The sequence below is a fragment of the Colobus angolensis genome, unplaced genomic scaffold (genome assembly GCF_000951035.1).
Source record: "Colobus angolensis palliatus isolate OR3802 unplaced genomic scaffold, Cang.pa_1.0 Scaffold202, whole genome shotgun sequence".
Classification (NCBI taxonomy): domain Eukaryota; kingdom Metazoa; phylum Chordata; class Mammalia; order Primates; family Cercopithecidae; genus Colobus; species Colobus angolensis.
In genome coordinates, this window is record NW_012115178.1 from 3,376,417 (window position 1) to 3,397,834 (window position 21,418).

The 21,418-nt window shown below is 39.0% G+C and overlaps 1 protein-coding gene across 1 annotated transcript in view; it reads right to left on the reverse strand.

Moving 5' to 3' along the window:
- The window catches only part of HECTD1 (HECT domain containing E3 ubiquitin protein ligase 1), a 52,371-nt gene that overhangs the window by 7,188 nt on the left and 23,765 nt on the right, over positions 1-21,418 (reverse strand). The window contains exons 15-26 of the mRNA XM_011941861.1: positions 16,962-17,089; positions 15,170-15,292; positions 13,188-13,344; positions 10,759-10,981; positions 8,809-8,863; positions 8,398-8,580; positions 7,798-8,005; positions 7,625-7,710; positions 6,931-7,058; positions 3,363-3,564; positions 1,530-1,667; positions 610-1,217 (exon numbers count right to left, since the gene is read on the reverse strand). Of these exons, the coding sequence (XP_011797251.1) occupies positions 610-1,217; positions 1,530-1,667; positions 3,363-3,564; positions 6,931-7,058; positions 7,625-7,710; positions 7,798-8,005; positions 8,398-8,580; positions 8,809-8,863; positions 10,759-10,981; positions 13,188-13,344; positions 15,170-15,292; positions 16,962-17,089 (2,239 nt within the window). The remainder of the gene's footprint in view (positions 1-609; positions 1,218-1,529; positions 1,668-3,362; positions 3,565-6,930; positions 7,059-7,624; positions 7,711-7,797; positions 8,006-8,397; positions 8,581-8,808; positions 8,864-10,758; positions 10,982-13,187; positions 13,345-15,169; positions 15,293-16,961; positions 17,090-21,418) is intronic.

Below are 21,418 nucleotides of genomic sequence, written 5' to 3' on the forward strand. Positions count from 1 at the left end.
ATAAGTCTTTTAGGAAGAAACTGTTGCTTCACTGAAGTCAATCATGATATACATTAAAAAAAAAAACCTTGACTATATAACCATTTATCAAACACAGCTTACCAACATTATCAGCAAACATTAAAAAAAAAAAAAAAGGCCTTGCAGTTAACCTAAAATCACAGCTCACAGCTGAGATATGATAATTACCTGTACATAAACTAACAGAGTTTTATCAAAAGATCTGTAGCATCTCAGCTACTACAGCCATTGGTGATAAAGCTGACGTACCAACCGATTTTTGAGCTTTGCAAAGTGGGCCATATTTAGCAGATGAATTTGTCAAAATATTGTTGGCTCTGGACATTTTACACAGGCATATAAATTCACATTGGCTAAGTCAGGTAATCCTCTAAAGGTTTGATGATTAATAAACTAATATTCTAGTATTCTGAGTGTTGTCTTTATAATATTAAATCAAGGTTCAAGTCGATCATCAGTATTTCCTACAGCATATTACTGTTTTTGACAGACTGTTTTCTCATATATTGCAAATCAGTGAGGACAAAGAAACAAAAGCTTTACAACTTATTCATCCATTGGATTGAAGAATGTACATATAATGCTTACCCTAAATCCTCTATGCTAAGTGGAGGCCCAGAACCTGATGGATTCTTCAGCACTAGTTCCTGTAATTTTGTGTTCTTCTCATCTTCAGAAAGACCTTTGTTGCTTAAAATTTGGCGCCTCTTGATAGCAAGCTCTTTAATTTCTTTTAAAAATCTGGCTCTGTGTGGGTTTACTAATTCAAAGTCTTCCCAAGTCAAAATTCCATTAAACCAAGCCGGGGGTTTTGGTTTAGGGGGATCAAGAATAAATTCTGATTTTGAATCCTCTTCAAAGCTTCCTACCGAGAGTGAATCATGACCTTCTTCTGTAGAAGCTTCAGACTGACTTTCGGTACAGTGTAAGTCTCTATCACCTCGTGACTCATAAATCAGTTTACTCATATTGCTTTTAATGTCACCCATACACATAAGTTTAAAAAAAGGTTTAGAAATAGGTAAGTCCACAAGTCTATTGTCTTGAATGCATTTGGCCAAGAAAATTCCAAGGAAATGAAACAGTTTCGTGATCCTTTCAAGCTCATCACTATCCTGTGGAAATGGTGCCGTGAACAGTCCGCATGACCTCTGCACATAATATCCAGGAGGTTTCAATCCACCTCCAAGATCAACCTAATTTTTTAGAGGGTGAAATGCAAATAAAATTAAACAAAAGGTAACAGAAACTAAGCCTATCACCACCTAAGAAAAAAAATCCATAAACTAAACATCTTCATGAATTTGGCTATCTAAAAGTATGTAATTTTATTAAATAGCTTTTGGTGACTAAATTTTATCACTTTAGAAATATTTTAGTTGTATCAAGATTATTCAATAATAAAAGTAGAGTCAGAAACCTGGCTTATGCTCTGAACGCATAACCTATTTTTAACACTTTTGAAAACAGAGTCACAACTCAAGTCACAAAATAAGAAATATTCTTACATGACGAGATTCATCATCTGGAAAATTATCATCACAAAGCCAAGCTCCCAAGTCAGTTCTCTGGAATTCCGCTGCCACCAGGGCATAAAACTCTAATGTGGGTCCCAAGCCAGTTCCTTCTTCTCCTAAAAACTCAACCTAAAATATGAACAAATAAATTGTGGGTTAAAGTAAACTTAAAAGTTTGGGGTATTTTTGAAATAATCTAATTCTTGCCAAAATTTATCATATCTGATCCAGTAATATGCCTTTTTTCAAAATAGCAGTGTATATATTATAAACAGCATACGAGTGTTATTGTAATTTTTCTGAAGAGTCCACTTATACACTATTACATGCTTAAGCACTGTGCCAAGCATCATTCACACATTTACTTCTCACAACAACCCTGCAAAATAATTATCTCCTTTTTACACCAAAGGAAACCAAATCTCACATAAGGAGGTTAAATAATTTGCTTGAAGAAATGATGGTGTACAGATTTTTGTGTGTGTCTGTGTGACACCAAAACCTAAACTCTTCCACTTTTTTACTTTTTTTGAGACAGAGTTTCACTCTTATTGCCCAGAACGGAGTGCAATGACACAATCTCAGCTCACTGCAACCTCTGCCTCCCGGGTTCAGGCAATTTTCCTACCTCAGCCTCCCAAGTAGCTGGGATTATGGCATGCACCACCATGCCTGGCTAATTATGTATTTTCAGTAGAGACAGTTTTACTGTGTTGGTCCGACTGGTCTCAAACTCTTGACCTCAGGTGATACACCCACCTCGGCCTCCCAAAGTGCTGGGATTACAGGTATGAGCCACTGCGCCTGGCCTCTTCTGCTTATTTCTGAGTTAAAGACGCTTTAAATCATTTTTGCAACAGGAAGAGCATGGACAAAAACCTTTAAAGTGATTGCATAAAGTATCATAAAAACTATAGCATATGGTTAAAAAATAAAGATTATCTAAATTAGAAGAATGTAAGCAGCTGGGCATGGTGGCTCACGCCTGTAATCCCAGCACTTTGGGAGGCCGAAGCAGGTGGATCACTTGAGCCCAGGAGTTTGAGACCAGCCTGAGCAACATAGTGAGAACTTGTCTCTACTAAAAAAAAAAAAAAAGAAGAAGAAGAAGAACGTAAGGGTAGGAGGAATAACACAATGAAAGTCTGTATATAAAGTGAAAGACTTAAAGCTTTGGACATCTTCTAGAGATGTATCATATTTCTTGCAATTAGTTTATGATCCAAAAGTTAAAAACAAACCAATTGGTTTCACCCCTGTGACAGGAGAGGTATTTCCACTCTTCCTCATATAGGGAATACTGTGTATACGAAATATAACCAACAATGTCCACAGTAACATTTCTAAACTAAATATACTAAATTTCATACTGCCATTTGCTATAACATCTCTCAACACAGACCAGTGATATAATACCAAGCACAATTTAAGTGAAACAATATTACAAAACCAAGTGCTCCCAAAATATCCAACAGTGCAGTTTAATATAAGGGTCAAAAAGAATCCCTTGTGAGTACTATTATTTTAGTCCAACTTTGTTATGAAATGCGTAGAAGCCCTCAAGCGGAACAAGAATGTTGCCACCTCAAGAGTGGAGATCTTCTTTGTTGCTCAGTAATGGCGCAAGACCTAACCCCTAAGGTGGTTGACTGACATCCTCTTATGAAAAAGATGCTCTGCCAGAGGAGAAGGCTTCTGCTAACAGAATAGGAAAACCCCTCTTCATGTTTACCTACCACAGTTTTTAATGCAGTGAAGACACACATTGGGCTGGTTCCCTAAGTGTCATTCCTGTTCCCTAAATCTAATTTTATATGAGATTACCTCAAGAACTGATTTCCGATCTGCATGTATTTGCATGACATTCTCAGCCCATTCCATCAGTGATTCGCCACGTGGAACTTTTACTCTTTCATGCTTGAGACGACCAACTCTAAACTCTCCAGGGTCATCTCGCCTAACACTGCTTGTGGTTCTCGTTCGTTCTACAGTGGCTTCACGTCGGTTTTGTAACCACACTATTGCTCTGAAATAGAAAAATATCTATGAGCTGCAGCATACATTAACAGCTGAATGTACTACTAAACCAGCAACAGAATTCAAAGATTTAAGAAATTAAAAAATAGTATTTTATCAGGTTAAAACACAGTAATCTTTTTTGTTACATAAATTGCTTCCTTTCACAAGTAAAAATATATGAAACTCCTTTTATTATAATCTGCCTTAAGCAAACTGAGAAAGTGCTGGGTCTGTGTTTTCCCTCCTTATTTTAGCAGTTCAATAAAAATAAAAATCTGTTGTCCAGGCCCCAACATCATTCAAAAAAAGGACAAATGTTTCCTATTGGAGAAATTTAAAAATGATTAAGCTATCTTTCAAACTGAAAGCTGTCAGGCCTCTGAGCCCAAGCTAAGCCATCATATCCCCAGTGACCTGCACGTATACATCCAGATGGCCTGAAGCAACTGAAGATCCACAAAAAAAGTGAAAATAACCTTAACTGATGACATTCCACCATTGTGATTTGTTTCTGCCCCACCCTAACTGATGAGTGTACTTTGTAATCTACCCCACCCTTAGGAAGGTTCTTTATAATCTCCCCCACCCTGAAGAAGGTTCTTTGTAATTCTCCCCACCCTTGAGAATGTACTTTGTGAGATCCGCCCCCTGCCCCCAAAACATTGCTCTTAACTCCACCGCCTGTCCCCAAACCTGTAAGAACCAATGATAATCCCACCACCCTTTGCTGACTCTCTTTTCGGACTCAGCCTGCCTGTACTCAGGTGAAATAAACAGCCATACTGCTCACACAAAGTCTGTTTGATGGTCTCTTCACATGGACACGTGAGACAAAAGCCACCATCAATTATAATTTTAAAACAATTTTTCTTTTCTTTCTGTTTTTTTGAGATGGAGTCTTGCTCTGTCACCCAGGCTGGAGTACAGTGGCATGATCTCAGCTCACTGCAACCTCCCTATCCCAGGTTCAAGTGATTCTCCTGCCTCAGCCTCCCCAGTAGCTGGGATTACAGGTACGTGCCACCATGCCTGGCTAATTTTTGTATTTTTAATAGAGACGGGGGTTCTGCCATGTTGCCCAGGCTGGTCTTGAACTCCTGGCCTCAACTGATCCACCTGCCTCGGCCTCCTAAAGTGCTGGGATGACAGGCATGAGCCGCCACACCCGGCCACATTTTCTTTTTTTTAATAACAATCCATTTATGGTGGGAGGAAGAACCAATAACTAGGAATAAGAAGCTGAAGGTTCTATTCTCATGTGTCCTGCTATTTTTTCATGATCTTAGGCAAATTAACTAAGTACGTGCAGAATCAATTTCCTCATTTATAAAACAGAAATTATAATCAATGCCAGTTATCACAACATGCCTATAGTTATATGTATATAAATGCTTTGTAAATGGCATTAAATGGTACAAAAATGTAACTATCAAGGAAGAAACACAGTTTAAATTATACTTTTTTTTACAACTATTTTGGAAGAGTACTTAAGGTAAACAATCATTCAACAAAATATTTACTGAGCACCTACAGTGAGTGAGTCTTGCTCTGTCGCCCAGGCTGGAGTGCAGTGGTGCAATCTCGGCTAACTGCAACCTCTGCCTCCTGGGTTTGAGCAGTTCTTATGCCTCAGCCTCCTAAAAAGCTGGAATTATGCCCAGCTAATTTCTGTGTTTTTTTTGTAGAGATGGAGTTTCGCCATGTTGTCCAGGCTGGTCTCGAACTCCTGGCCTCCAGTGATGTGTCTGCCTTGGCTTACCAAAGTGCTGGGATTATAGGCATGGGCCACTGTGCCCAGCCTGGAAACAGAAACTTTTTAAATGTTTTCTTTTTTTTGGTAAATTACTTCTTCCATGATTATTTAGAGGGACTATCTTCAAACCAGTACAAATATTTCGTAAATAATATCTGACCATTTTCTAACCAACTGCGTAATTTGTTGCACAATAAGCCATCGCACATCTTTCAGCAAGAAATACGTTAAATTTGAATAGTAAAGACGCTACACAATTAGGCTTAGGACACAATTATAGTTTGCCTTAAATATTTCTTTGGGGGAGAGGACACCACACTTCTACTCAATGAAGAGAAACATTTTTACAGTCCAGAGGTCTTTTATTTTTTAGAGACGGAGTCTCGCTCTGTTGCCCAGGCTGGAGTGCAGTGGCATGATCTCGGCTCACTGCAAGCTCCGCCTCCCAGCTTCACACCATTCTCCTGCCTCAGCCTCCCAAGAAGCTGGGACTACAGGCGTCCGCCACCACGCCTAATTTTTTTATTTTTAGTGGAGACAGGGTTTCACTGTGTTAGCCAGGATGGTCTCAATCGCCTGACCTCGTGATCCGCCTTCCTCAGCCTCCCAAAGTGCTGGGATTACAAGCGTGAGCCACCGCACTTGGCTATTTTTTTTAAACACCTATTATGCATGAATTCACAGAGAAGAGGTTCCAGCAGCTCAGGCTCCTTTCCCTTGGTTTTCACACAGTGGTGCAACAGGCTGGCACTTCAGCTAAATGCAGGTACCTTTCTCTTTGGCTTTCTTTTTTTTCTGATCATTTTCCTTCATGCGTTTCAGGAAGCTATCTCGGTTCTTAGAGTGCTTAATGTGCTTAATATGCACATTAATTCTCTTGGTAAGAATCTTGCCCTTGTTTGTTTACATCAATGAATGCGCCTGTAATCCCAGGAGGGCTGAGGCAGGAGAATTACTTGAACCCGGGAGGCGGAGGCTGCAGTGAGCCAAGATCGTGCCAATGCACTCCAGCCTGGGCAACAAAGCGAGACAAAATACAAAAACAAAAAAACAATGCCAACAGCATGCTGGGTAACACTGTAGACTCTTCCAATTGAGCAACAGTAACACTTGTGGGGCATTCTTTTTTGAACAGTACCCATTCCCTTAATGTCACTTCTCTTTTAGATCTGCATATATGTGGCCAAAGGAACAATTCCATGTTTTCTAAAAGACCTAGAGAACATCTATCGGGTATCTCTCCTCCTTTCCTTTGGATTAGTCATTCTGGCGAATTACTAGAAGACTGGTGGTTTAGACCAAAAGGCAATGCTGACTATTCTTCATAGGAATACAAGATAATATATCCCCTCTATCAGTCCTGACAGTATAGTTGTATTATTTTCAACTTATATAGCATAAAAACATACTTATTTTAAAAACATAAAAAGATATACTTAAGGTAAACAATCATCTCACCTAACAGGAAACTGAGAAAGTACTGGGTCTATATTATGATTTACAAATTTAGCATTATTACAAAGAAACCATATATCAAATCTAGAACTTTGAAAGATATGACCGTATCAAGTGTTATGCAGCATTAGGTGATTTGGTTGTTGTGAAACATCATCATCTTACCTTGAGGCACCAAATGCTGTACATGTGAAATAAAGCTGTCTAGTTTCAAATGGTATTAGAAAAGGACATTTGCTGGTTAATTGTTCACACCAGTCTGGCAGAGCCCCACTTGCCAATGCCAATGGTTCCTGTGAATTAACAAATAACAATGTCTTAGTGCTATAAGGCATTCATGCATTCATTCATTCATTCATTCATTCATTTTTGAGACAGAGTCTCACTCTGTTGCCCAGGCTAGTGTGTAGTGGTGCGATCTCGGCTCACTGCAGCCTCTGCTTCCTGGGTTCAAGCGATCCTCCTGCCCTAGCCACCCAAGTAGCTGGGATTACAGGCATGTGCCACCATGCCCAGCTGATCTTTGTATTTTTAGTAAAGCCAGGGTTTCGCCATATTGGCCAGGCTGGTCTCAAACTCCTAGCCTCTAACAATACACCCGCCTTGGCCCCCACAGTGCTGGAATTACAGGCGTGAGCCACCACACCTGGCCCTATAAGGCAATTATTAAAAATGACCAAAAGAAAAGAAGAGTCAATTCTAAACCTGTAATTAGGAAATAAATGCAAAGGACCATATAGCTCAAATTACCAATCAGAGGGAAGGGAAAGATGGTGAGAGGTAGAAAAGAAAGTAAAGGGAACATTAGGAAAAGTCCAACAGTAATAGAACGAAGAGTTCAGTTATCGGATTTTATTACCTCAATCTGCTGTAATATTTTTGTTGTAATTTTTTTGCTAGTGAATTCATCTGGTGGAAAAGTAAACTGAGGCTGTTCATCACCATCTATAAAATTAATTAATAAAATTAATAAAAATATAAACTGACTTGCTTTAAAACTGCTATAGAAATGAAATAAGGCTTCTTACAGACCTTCCTGTGATATTCTTGAATAAGGGTCACTTGCAACTATATACAGAATACGCAGAAGCTGAAGGACATCTTCTACTCCACAAGAGTTCTGTCCATTGCCTGCTTTGGCCTGAGGTTGTTCTTTTGTTAAATTAAGAATATCACTACTTTGAAGAGTAGAAATGGCCCCCTGGTTTAACCCAGACTTTGTTCCATGCTCACAAAAATCCTATAGAAACAATTAGAAAACCTGGCCATTAATCACATTTTCAAGAAAAACAGTGTATCATTCTATCAATACTACTATGAAAGGGTTGGAATTTTTCAAAGTGCCTTCTTTTTAAATAAAAACATAACACAAGACATAAATCAAGGCATTCTAAACCATTAAAATTCCCAAATAAAATATAACCACTCTAAGCCATAGTCAAAGTCTGTATTCAGATTCAATGTTACAAGCCATATTTGAAATTTTAGAATTTGTGCATTAACAATGTTAATTCAACCTCATTTTTAAAATTATGTCTCAATGAACTGCTGTTCCTTAAGAAGCTTCCAAAGCTGCAAAACAAAGCACAAAGCCACTTGCAATCAAAATAGTGTTTTGATGCCAATATATACCTTATATGCAGCTATGAGCTGAGAACAATTTCTGTTTTTCCTAATACTTTTATTAGTGCCGGTTAATTTCCAGTGACGCAGGAAAGCAGCGTCTGCATTCTTCTGCAGGTAGGTTATCAAGTCATTCTTTGGTAATTCATCAGTGCCAAGGTACTGCTCCACATGCTCTATAGACCAGCAACCCTACAACAGGAAAAACCAAATGTTGGCCTTTCCCAATTATAAAGTCTATGATATTTCACATGCATTACATGAGGTAGCTTTAAGATCATGCACTTACACTAATCTAAAGAATTCCATGTTAGTCATTATTCCCTTCAATGTTCAACTGCAATACTGTGTTAGTTTTACTATCTTTCTTCTTTTTACTAAATAGCCAAGAGTAAGACCAATTTTCCAAAAATAACTTACCATTTTTCCATTTTCCTTTTCTTTATCAGAATCCTTCATTTCTCTGTACATGATTCTAAACATGAAGATATTCAAGTTAATTCATATATAATTTGTGACTATTTTCAATAAGGCTTCAATTCTTTTAAAAAAAAATGAACATCATTTACTAGACATATGTCTGCACTGAACACTGAACTCAAGGAGAATTCTTTTTTTCTGTATTTTTTTAGACATAAGGTTTTGCTATGTTGTCCAGGCTGGTTTCAAACTCCGGGTTTCAAGCGACGCTCCTGTCTTGGCCTCCCAAAGTGCTGGGATTAAGGTGTGTCACGACACCCAGCCTCAGGGAGGATTTTTAAGAAAAAATGTTAATTCGTTAAACATAAGGGCAAAGTAGCAGAAACCATATTCCTGAATTACGATTTATAAATTTAGCATTATTACAAAGAAAGCATATATCAAATCTAGAACTTTTAAAGATATGACTGTATCAAGTGTTATGCAGCATTAGGTGATTTGGTTGTTGTGAAACATCATAGAGTGCATTACACAAAACAAAATGGTATAGCCTACTATCTACCTAGGCTATGTCTTATAGCCTATTGTTCCTAGGCCACGAACCTTAACAGCATATATCAGTGTACTGAGTACTACAGGCAACTGTAACACAATGGTATTTGTGTATTTAAACATAAAAAAGGTACAGTAAAAATATGGTTTTATAATCTTATGGGACCCCTGTCATACATGGTCCATCACTGACTGAAAAGTTGTTATATAGCACATGGCTATAACTGTTGTAAAAATACAATGGGATAAGAAACAGGTTCTCTGTGTCTAGATGGAAAGAAGGATAGAAATAACAATGATCAGGAGTGCTTATGTTCAAATAAGGCAGTCGAGATCAATTTTGAAACTGCAATAAAAATTGAAGGGAGGTTTTCCTAGCTTTTGGGAACTTGGAGAAAAAAATAGAAGGGCAGGAGAATACCTTTATGATTTTCTGTTCTATCTCAAAAGGACCTTCATTACTTTTATTGGCCATTATATAAGATTATCAGTGATGTTAAGAAAACATCAGAAAACATACTAATGGAAGTGAAGTTACAGTAAGAATGACGATATAATTTATTATTATTAAATAACAAATATTGTATAGATAACATTTACTGAGCACTTAATATATCCTAGGGAGTACTGAAAACACTTTGCAGGCCAAGCACAGAGGCTCAACACGTGTAATCCCAGCACTTTGGGAGGCTGAGGTAGACGAATCACTTGAGCTCAGAAATTCGAAAACAGCATGGGCAATATGGCGAAAACTCTATCCCTACAAAAAATACAAAAATTAGCTAGGCCTGGCGGTGCACATCTGTAGTCCCAGCTATTCAGGGGGCTAAGGTGGGAAAATCACCTGAGCCTGTGGAGTTTGAGGCTGCAGTGAACCATGATCGCACCACTGCACTCCACTGCACTCCAGCCTGGGCAACAGAGAGAGACCTTGTCTCAGAAAAAAAGAAGAGTAAAGAAAACACTTTATACATATTAATTCATTAATTCCTTACAACCACTCTCATTTTATTGATTAGGAATGTGAGGCACAAAAATGTTAAAATAAATTTACCGTAAGTCATTGATAATTATTTGTACAAAGAAAGGCAGGTGTTAACCCACACACTCCCAAAATAAAGAACAGAAATAAAATATTTAGTACTCATATTAGTCAAAGAATTCAAATGACGCTCTTCTCAACAATTACGTTAAGAAGCTAGTGTAGACTGTAAATGTCCTTCTGCTTCTAAAACTTAATCATTCTACACCAAGAGTCCCAAACACTATTATCTGTTCCTGTAAGCCACAGAATAAAAACCCAAACTTTTCTGTTCCTATAATCCAAAATAAACACAATGCTTCTTGGCTCATACACTAGGGCATTATCTACCAAAACATTAAGTTAAAATTTCTTACGTGTATGTGGGCTCCCAAATACGCCTAAGTTTATCTGATTTCACATTGCCATTACAGGACAATTGAAGCAATTTTTGTACATAGTAAAAGATGGTTGATCTGAAATTGGTGAGTGGTAATTCAACTTCACGAGTCGTTCCAAGACCTGTTACTTTCAAAGTGAGGGCTAATCGAGGTGACGGAGTACATTCGACTTCTTCCAAGAGCTCTGAATGAGGTGTCCCTAAAAATTTGGAAGATGTGTGAAAAACAATTATACTAAAACAAGCAGTCCAAACTAGGCAACAAGGCTACATGAAATCCAAACCCCTCTGCCATACATTAGCTAAAGGATGTCAGCTACTTAAGACTCTAGGCCTTGACATTTTTGTTTTCTGTTTCTTTTTTTTTTCTTTTGAGATGGAGTCTTGCTCTGTTGCCCAGGCTGGAGTGCAGTGGCACGATCTCAGCTCACCTACGTGTACAAAACGGGATACAGAGCTAGTATTTAAAATTACCATAGGCAAAAACACATTCTCAGAAGATACAAAATATACTGGTAGAGAACTCTACAAAAAGTTTGTGCCTATTTATACTCTCTAGAATATGTTTTCCTTTTTTATAATTAATTTTTTTTTCTCTGAAGTCCAAAGAAACAAGATTCTCCTTTTTGAAGGACCCTTAGAAGAAACACCTTGATTCAGTCTATCTATCCTCCCCAAAGAACATTTATACTACAGAGTATACTTACTTTCATATTTAATACAGGTATCTTTTTTTTTTTTTGAGACAGAGTCTCACTCTGTCACCACCCAGGCTGGAGTGCAGTGGCATGATCTCGGCTCACTGCAACCTCTGCCTCCCGGGTTCAATCAATTCCTCCTGCCTCAGCCTCCTGAGTAGCTGGGATTACAGGCGTGCGCCACCAAGCCCGGCTAATGTTTGTATTTTTAAGCATAGACGGGGTTTCACCATATTGGTCAGGCTGGTCTTGAACTCCTGACCTCGTGATCTGCCCGCCTCAGCATCCCAAACTGCTGGGATTACAGGCGTGAGCCACCGTGGTCAGCCTAATACAGGTATCTTTCTGTCAGCTAAAAAATACCCTCCTCGCTTAATCGTCAATTTAAATCTTTGTTAAGGACAATTTACTGATTATAATAGCTGACATTTATTGAGGCACACATCAGGCAGCACACTAAGCACTTTACATACCTTACTTCATTTAAGCTTTTTAACTACCTTGTCCAACAGGTACCTTTATTCTCTCATGTAAGAGATGAAGAAATTCAAGCTTAGATAGTTTTGGTGACTTACCCAATGTATCCGTTTCCTACTGCTGCTATAAAATAGTACCATAAATTGGGTGGTTTAAAACAACACAAACTTGCCAGGCACGGTGGCTCACACCTGTAATCCCAGCACTTTGGGAGGCTGAGGTGGGTGGATCACTTGAGGTCAGGAGTTCGAGACCAGCCTGGCCAATTTGGTGAAACCCCATCTCTACCAAAAATACAAAAATTAGCTGGGCATGGTGGTGCGTGCCTGTAATCCCAGCTACTCGGGAAGCTGAGGCAGGGGAATCATTTGAACCTGGGAGGTGGAGGGTGCAGTGAGCTAAGGTTGCACTCCAGCCTGGGTGACAAAACAAGACTCTATCTCAAGAAAAAAAAAAAAACAAAAAACTACCACAAATTTATTATCTCATAGTTCTAGAGGTCGAATGTCTAAAATGGATTTGCAAGGCTTCATTCTTTCTAGAGTCTCTAGAGAAGAATGTTTCCTTGCCTTTTCTAGCATCTAGGGGCTGCCCACATTCCTTGGCTCGTTGCTCGTTGTCACTCTGACTTCTGTTTCCTTAGTCATGTGTTCTTCTCTGACTCCTGCCTCTTGTGATTACACTGTGTCCACTTGGATGATCCAGGATAATCTCCCCTTCTCAAGATCCCTAATTCCATCTGCAAAGTCTCTTTTGTCTGCTTTGATAATATATCATAAGTTCCACAAGTTAGAACCTGAATGTTTCTGGGGAGCAATTAGTACGCCTACCACACTCTAAAATACAAGTTGTAAGGGACAAGGTTGTTACCCAGACCAACTGACTCTAGAGGGCATAACTGTAACCACTGGAGAGCCTGTCAAAATTGAGACGCATAAATCCTTAGGAATTTTGATCCAGTAGGAAATACAATAAGAATTTCCCACCTTTAAGTGGGACTTTGCCTTAAAAATTGAACAAATACAAAACACATGTTGGTTTTTAAAATTTGAAATAATTTGTAATTTGCTCCTTTAAAAAAAACCTGTACTTTTTAAAGAATGTGTGGCTGACTAAAATTTTTTTATAACCTGCATACACAAAACTAAAAAAAAATTTTTAATAACGTGCATACACAAGCAACACCTTACTTTTCAAACTATATAAACCATAAAACCAAAACATCCTGTACCTGGGGGTGGTATTTCTAGATCGGTTGTCTGTTGGACATTAGTACGACCAGGTCTAGGATCAAAAGCAGGAACCAATGCAGAAAATTGTCTCTTTAGCACATAATCATCATCCCATGTTCTCCGGCGTCCTCCTTTAGTTTCGTACTCTTCTTCTTCCTATCAAAATAAAATTTCACACACAAACATCATAAGATGCAAAATCTCGTTCTTGCAAAGGCAATGTATTAGTTCTTTAGAACTATTGCATTTCCTTAGCCATATTTCTTAAACCCAAAATGAGCTAACCTAAACATGGATAGAAACACACATTTCTTAATCATTTCAGTTTACCCAAAGTAAGTTGCATCCTTGATGGTTATACAAATCTACACATTTCACCAAATGATAACACCATTCACGGACGGGTGCAGTGGCTCAAGCCTGCAATCCCAGCACTTTGGGAGGCCGAGGCAGGCGAATCATGAGATCAGGAGTTCGAGACCAGCCTGGCCACCATGGTGAAAGCCATCTCTACTAAAAATATAAAAAATTAGCTGGGCATAGTGGCAGGCACCTGTAATCCCAGCTACTCGGGAGGCTGAGGCAGAAGGATCACTTGAACCCAGGAGGCAGAGGTTGCAGTGAGCCAAGATTGTGCCACTGCACTCTGCACTCCATCCAGGGAGACACAGTGAGACTCTGTCTCAAAAAAAAAAAAAAAGAAAAGGATAAGCATTCACAAACATCGTCAACTTCCTGGTTTTGTTACCGTACTAAAATTAGGTAATATGAAACTAGCCAATGGGAAAAATTAGGTAAAGGGCACATAAGACTTCGAGGATTTTTGCAACCTCCTATGAACCTATAATTATTTTAAAGTAAGTTGGCTTTTAAAATGTAAATTACATTTCGTACTGAATTACTTACATACCAAATAAAATGCTGGGGAGTTGCTTTAAATTACTATGAGGCAGATAGCATGTAAGCACACATGTGCACATCCACAGTTTGGTTTAAACACTTAACTGAAACAAACTGACATCTGACAGCTCTGGTTCCAGAATGTTTGGGTTTGCATCCTGGAACCAAAACTACTATTATATGTATGACTTTTAGCAATTACTTCATCTGAAAATTATAGCTAATAATAACCCTAAAAAGGCTGTTGGAAAGAATTAGCTAATATACATAAAGTATTAAGAACTATGCCAGCCAGGCACAGTGGCTCATGCCAAGGCAGACAAGCGTGAGTCCAAGAGTTCAAGAACAGCCTGGGCAATAAAGCAAAATCCTGTCTCAAAAACAGAAACAACTCTAGCACTTAATTAGTGATCATTAAGTGTTAGCTATTAATAAACAACTACTACTACTACATCTACTACTACCTCTACTACTGCTACTATAACTACAAATCTTAGATACTATATATTAACCATTTTTTTTTTTTTTTTGAGACAGAGTCTCGCTCTGTTGCCCGGGCTGGAGTGCAGTGGCCGGACCTCAGCTCACTGCAAGCTCCGCCTCCCTGGTTCACGCCATTCTCCTGCCTCAGCCTCCCGAGTAGCTGGGACTACAGGCGCCCGCCACCTCGCCCGGCTAGTTTTTTGTATTTTTTAGTAGAGACGGGGTTTCATCGTGTTACCCAGGATGGTCTCGATCTCCTGACCTCGTGATCCGCCCGTCTCGGCCTCCCAAAGTGCTGGGATTACAGGCTTGAGCCACCGCGCCCGGCCTAACCATTTTAATATATGTTTACTATTACCCAAAGCAAGGTAAAGGTGTTTCAAGCATTAAGCTCCTGCATGCATTACGTCACACCAATCATGGATTCTATATGGAATATGAAACCTAACCAGTAGGGGAAGTTTCTTTGTGTAACTGTTTGATAACTCCCTCTTCTTACCCTTTCCACACTGCACATTTTTGTAGGCATTTAGGTTGGTGCCTTACTATGAAAGGGAAAAATATACATACGGTAGGGAGATAAACATGAAGGTATTACCTGCTCCCCAATAGGTCGGCTCCCTGCTCCAGCAGGAACCTGTGGTAGCTGTGAGGTAACAGCATGATGCGTTACATCAGAGCGGGAGCCAGCTCGACGTTGCAGGGATGGGCGTCTCAGAATCTAAAATAAAACAATCCCAAGAGATACACGTCTAATTATTTGACCCATATATGCCCCCTTTCAGCCATGACCCGAATATATTAACCCCTATTAACAAAAGTGTCACTGAAAACTTTTTCATTAGCCAACTTCAGAAAAGTGATGAGTTCGATGTTTTAAATTCATCATGCATTTTATACTAACCTCCTTCATAAGAAGTATTGCGTTTTCTTAGCAACCACATACTAAAAGCATTTTCAAAATTTCTTTACCCCATCAAAACTCATCAATTTTTTTGAAATCTAGTAACATTTTATAAAGAGAAATTTTAAATATACAGTTAGTTACAATAAAGGGTATTTTTTAGGCACAACTTTCAATTTGAATACAATCCTAGTGGTTAAATATTAAGAGTTCTGGATCACATTGCAAAGGCTTGGGTCCTCACTCTTCCACTTAACTCTGATTATAAGGGCAAATTATTTTTTTTACGCCTCTACTTCATTCCTTCGTATGACAACTAATGAGAAAACAGATGGACCCTGCTTGCAAAACCATAGGTACTAAAAAACAAACTCCTGGGCCACGTCAGCCTCTTGAGTAGCTGGGATTACAAGCACGAGCCACTGCAGTGGCTAAGTTCACACATTCTGTGTGTGTGTGTGTGTGTGTGTGTGTGTGTGTGTGTGTGTGTCAGGGTCTCATTCTGTGGCTTAGGCTGGAGTGCAGTGACCCAATTATAGCTCACTGCAGCACGAGCCACTGCACTGGGTAAGTTCATACACGTGTGCGTGTGTGCATGTGTGTGTCAGTGTGAGAGATTCTGTGGCTCAGATTGGAGTGCAGTGATGCAATTATAGCTCACTGCAGCACGAGCCAACTGCACTAAGTTCATACACGTGTGTCTGTGTGTGTGTGTGTGTGTCATTCTGTGGCTCAGGCTGGAGTGCAGTGACCCAATTATAGCTCACTGCAGCACCAGCCACTGCACTGGCGAAGTTCATGCACGTGTGTGCGTGTGTGTGTGTGAGAGATTCTGTGGCTCAGGCAGGAGTGCAGTGACGCAATTATAGCTCACTGCAGCATGAGCCACTGCACTGGCTAAGTTCATGTGTGTGTGTGTGTGTGTGTGTGTGTGTGTGTGTGTATCATTCTGTGGCTCAGGGTGGAGTGCAGTAACCCAATTATAGCTCACTGCAGCACAAGTCACTGCAGTGGCAAAGTTCATACACTGCGTGTGTGTGTGCACGCCCGCCCGAGCACGTGTGCGTGTATGTGTGAGATTCTGTGACTCAGGCTGGAGTGCAGTGACACAACTACAGCTCACTGCAGCCTGGAACTCCTGGACCCAAGTGATTTTCTCCCTCAGCCTCCCAAGTAGCCAGCACTACAAGTGTCAAAGTGTGGGATGAGAGGCATAAGTCCTATACCCAGCCTAATTTCACACACTTTTAAGCCTGTTAAAACATCATGTGACATTCTATAATTTTTCAAATATAACCAATTTATTTTCTTTAAGTGGAGAATCATAAATGCTCAGATTAAAATTGCTTTTCTTAACCACATTTTTTATACTGTTGCCACATTTCCTTGCTTCGAAGTTTGATTATGACTTGGCTTTTCCTTTCTTCATTTCAACTATTAACAACCTATCTTTGTGAAGACAATGGGGTACTCTCTCTACCATAACCTCCTCGTATTCTTGGTCCTCCTGATTGTCATCTTCATTCTCATCATCTTCTTCATCTGGCTCAGGTAAGTCCTCATCATCATCGAGCTCAGCCAACAGAGTACTGGCACGGCAGCTATCAAGGAAATCTTGAAAACAAAATCCACAACCTTATGTCAATACAATTAAGAAAGTGTAACAAAGGAACTTTGCATTTTAAGTTTTTACAAAACGAAAGTTCAAAAGGGACAAGTGTTGCATTCTGCCACCACATACAAGATGAGTACAGACACAACCATGAAAAAAAAAGGGATAAAGGACAACCATAAACTAAACCTGAATTACAAAATCATAATATAAAAGGATAACCATTTGGACTATTTAAAAAACAACAACCAAAAAATAAACCTTTACACCAGCCCGGGCGACAGTGCGAGACTCCATCTCAAAACAAAAAACAAAAACAAAACCCAAAGAAACCCCTATCGTCATTCTCTGAGTAAGTCACAGGAAGCAGAACATGGTAGAAAAGAGAACACTTTGGAGTTATTCATTCCTCCAACAAATACTATGTGCCAAGCACAGTGTTAGGCACGAGGTATATAAAGCTGCAAACAAAGAAGACACAGTCTGAGTCCCCATGAAGCTCACAGGGAGAGACACTGATCTGGTAGGTTACTCAAAAACAATGACTACTTAAGATAATGCCTATTTACTATGGAATAATGTATGTGGCATCTTTCATGTTATCCATATTATCTAGCACATAAGGAAGTTCAAAATAACTTGAATCAGTTTAATCTCCTTCCTTCTTAGAATCTCTTGCCTTCAATGGAGACTGGGTCAAATTACATTGTCCTGCATAAATGAAGATGCTGACAAACTGTTCTTCATAAAAACTGAAAGAGGACTAAACAGATTAAAACAGAACTTTTTACTGGATCTGGAAAAAATAGTCAAATATAATATCAGAACTGCACATAGGATAAAAAACAAAACATTTTATATTCCTAAAGAACATCCAGAAGACAATTTATAGTTACTCAGAAACTTACACCTACAGACCACTGAACCAATTGGTTTTTAGTCCAATAATTACACAGGACTAAATATTCAGTGCCTTTTACTGGATGGCCAGTAGAAGAAGTCTGCCATTATATTTAATTAGTTTCTAAGGGTACACTTTTTTTTGTAATCAACTTTCTCAGGTTGAAAGGTCTACATTTTTAAAACATTGTAATGCTTTGAAATCAGAATGTATCTTACAAACAATGGCAAGTCAGAATTAAATTGCAACATTTTTAACCTTAGCAATATAAAAAAATTGGTGTGTCTTACAATCAACAGCATCTTAAATTTGATGAAATATGTTACCCTTTAACACTTGTAAGGAGCCACCTGCAATTTAGGAACTGGTATGATGTGGTGATACACAAAATAAATCTATTCCACTCTGATTTATCTTTTAAGGTACATAATTGAACTTCATATATTGAAATTCAATCTCTGATATGTTACAACTGACTGGTCCATTTTTTTCTTTCTCATCTTCCCTTTTTTACCAGCATTAAAAAGCTCTGTATTTCACAGATGTGACCACATCATAGAATGAAACCTCTCTCAAAACACAACATGGAATGGTATTTGTGCCTGTGGTAAGAGAAAAACCACAACACAATAAAAGTTTGCACGGCATATACAGATGGTATAAACTGATATTACTTTGATCTTTCACCCCAGCAGTCTAAAGTGTCTACCAGCTTTAACAATATAAAAAAGAACATCTTCTATCATATGTTCTCACTTGTAAGTAGAAGCTAAACCTTGGGTACACATGGACACCAAGATGGGAACAGTAGACATTAGTGACTCCAAAAGGAATCAGGAGTGGGCAAGGACTGAAAAACTTCCTATTGGGTACTATGTTCACTATCTGAGTGACAAGATCAATATAAGTCCAAACCTCAGCATCATGCAATATATCCCTGTAACAAACCTGCACACGTATTCCCTGAATCTAAAATAAAAATTACATTAAATTTTTTTCATCACCTCACAATAGATTTTTTTTTGAGACAGAGTCTCGCACTGTCCCCCAGGCTGGAGTGCAATGGCACAATCTTGGTTCACTGCAACCTCCACCTCCCATGTTCAAGAGATTCTCCTGCCTCCACCTCCCAAGTAGCTGGGTCTACAGGCGCCCGCCACCATACCTGGCTAGTTTTTATATTTTTAATAGAGACAGGGTTTCACCACGTTGGCCAGACTGGTCTCAAACTCCTGACCTTGTGATCTGCCTGCCTCGGCCTCCCAAAGTGCTGGGATTACAGGCATGAGCCACTGCACACGGCCAACAATAAATTTTTTTAAGGCTGGTCAACCCTAACAACAAAATTTTTTTTTTTTTTTTTTTTTTGAGACGGAGTCTCGCTCTGTCGCCCGGGCTGGAGTGCAGTGGCCGGATCTCAGCTCACTGCAAGCTCCGCCTCCTGGGCTTACGCCATTCTCCTGCCTCAGCCTCCCGAGTAGCTGGGACTACAGTCGCCCGCCACTTCGCCCGGCTAGTTTTTTGTATTTTTTTAGTAGAGACGGGGTTTCACCGTGTTAGCCAGGATGGTCTCGATCTCCTGACCTCGTGATCCACCCGTCTCGGCCTCCCAAAGTGCTGGGATTACAGGCTTGAGCCACCGTGCCCAGCCCAGATTTTTTTTTGAGACAGGGTCTTGCTCCGTCACCCAGGCTGGAATGCAAATGGCACAATCTTGGCTCAATGCAACCTCTGCCTCCCAGGTTCAAATGATTCTGGTGCCTTAGCCTCCTATGCAGTTAGGACTGTAGGCGTGGGCCATCACACCTGGCTAATTTTTTGTACTTTAGTAAAGAGGGTTTCGCCATGTTGCCCAGACTGGCCCCACACTCCTGACCTCAGGCAATATGCCCACTTCAGCCTCTCAAAGAGCTAGGATTACAGGCGTAAGCCACAGCGCCCGGCCAGTTTACTCTTTCCTCCCCACGATCATCTTTAACTTCCCATGACCAAGAACTAATGCTTGAAGTTAACATAATAAATGAGTAGAGAGGGGCACTGGACCACCATGAGAAATAATAAATCAGAAAACAGCTTATGCAATCAATTTATAACACTTTGGTGTAATAATCATCATTTTGCTACACACTTGTTTAATAGGAAAAGCAGAAACAGAAATATAATGACTTTCTTAAAACTATGGAACATCGTGTCAAATTCTTGCTATGAATTAGGAGAGGCTATATTCTCACAAAAATGAAGAAAACATTAAAAAGGGGGTATACACAAAATAGCACTTTAAAAATGTATCTTCGTATAAACTTTGTCTTTAAAATTACTCCCAATTTTTTTTAAAGAAAAACAGGCAATATGATCAAGGATATATGGTAAAGGGTATTCCAAAACAATAGGGACGGAGTGCAATGTTTTGGAAAGCAATTCAGTAATTATTATTTTAGGCATTTATCCTAAGGAAATATACTAAAATACAGTACAAGAAAGTTCATTCATAATGATGTTTATGGTAATGAAAAAGTTATAACTTAAATATAAAAAATTGATAATTTATTAAATGATCACACAGTGAAATATTTGGCAATCATTTCAAATGTTACAGAAACCCATCCAACATATGTGAAAATGTTTTCACAATGTATTGAGTGAAAACAGCTGGCTGAAAAGGATATAATCCTTTTTTGTTAAAAAAACAAAATCATATATCAAATGATGTACATCAAATGATTAACAGTGGTTGTCTCTGGTAGGTGGGGACTAGACAATTTTAATTTTCTTCTAGTTTCTATTCAGAGCATTATTTTTCTAATAAGATAAAATAGGAGAAATAGAAACACAGATCGTATCTTAACTGAATCAAATACATCCCTTTGATTACAACATGGAAGCCATAAGGCTATTACTGAACTTTCTGAATAAAATTTAATTTGCAAGAATCATGCGTTACCTAAGGAATTATTTCCAAAAGTCTTTGATAACAGCATACAAGGAATATCATTTTACAAACCTTATGAATCTATTACACTTCTTCTCTTAGTAATAAGAGTGTCAAATCACTTTATGGTTCTTCCATTAAAATTTCTTTTGTGACAAAAGGCAAAAAAAAAAAAAAAATGACACATAAAGTCCCTAGATCTACTTCATGTATAATCAGATAACTGCAATTTTTTAAAAAATATTTTTTCAGAGACAGGGTCTAGCCTTGTCACTGAGGTTGGAGTACAGTGGCATGATCACAGCTCAGTGTGGTCCTGAACTTCAGAGCTCAAGTAATCCTCACACCTCAGCCTTCTGAGTAGCACGACATCACACCTGGCTAATTTTGGGGGTGTAGGAGTGGTAAAGATGGGGGGTCTATGTTGCCCAGACTGGTCTTGAGTTCCTGAGCCTCAAGTGATCCTCCCACCTTGGTGTCCCAAAGTGCTGGGATTATAGG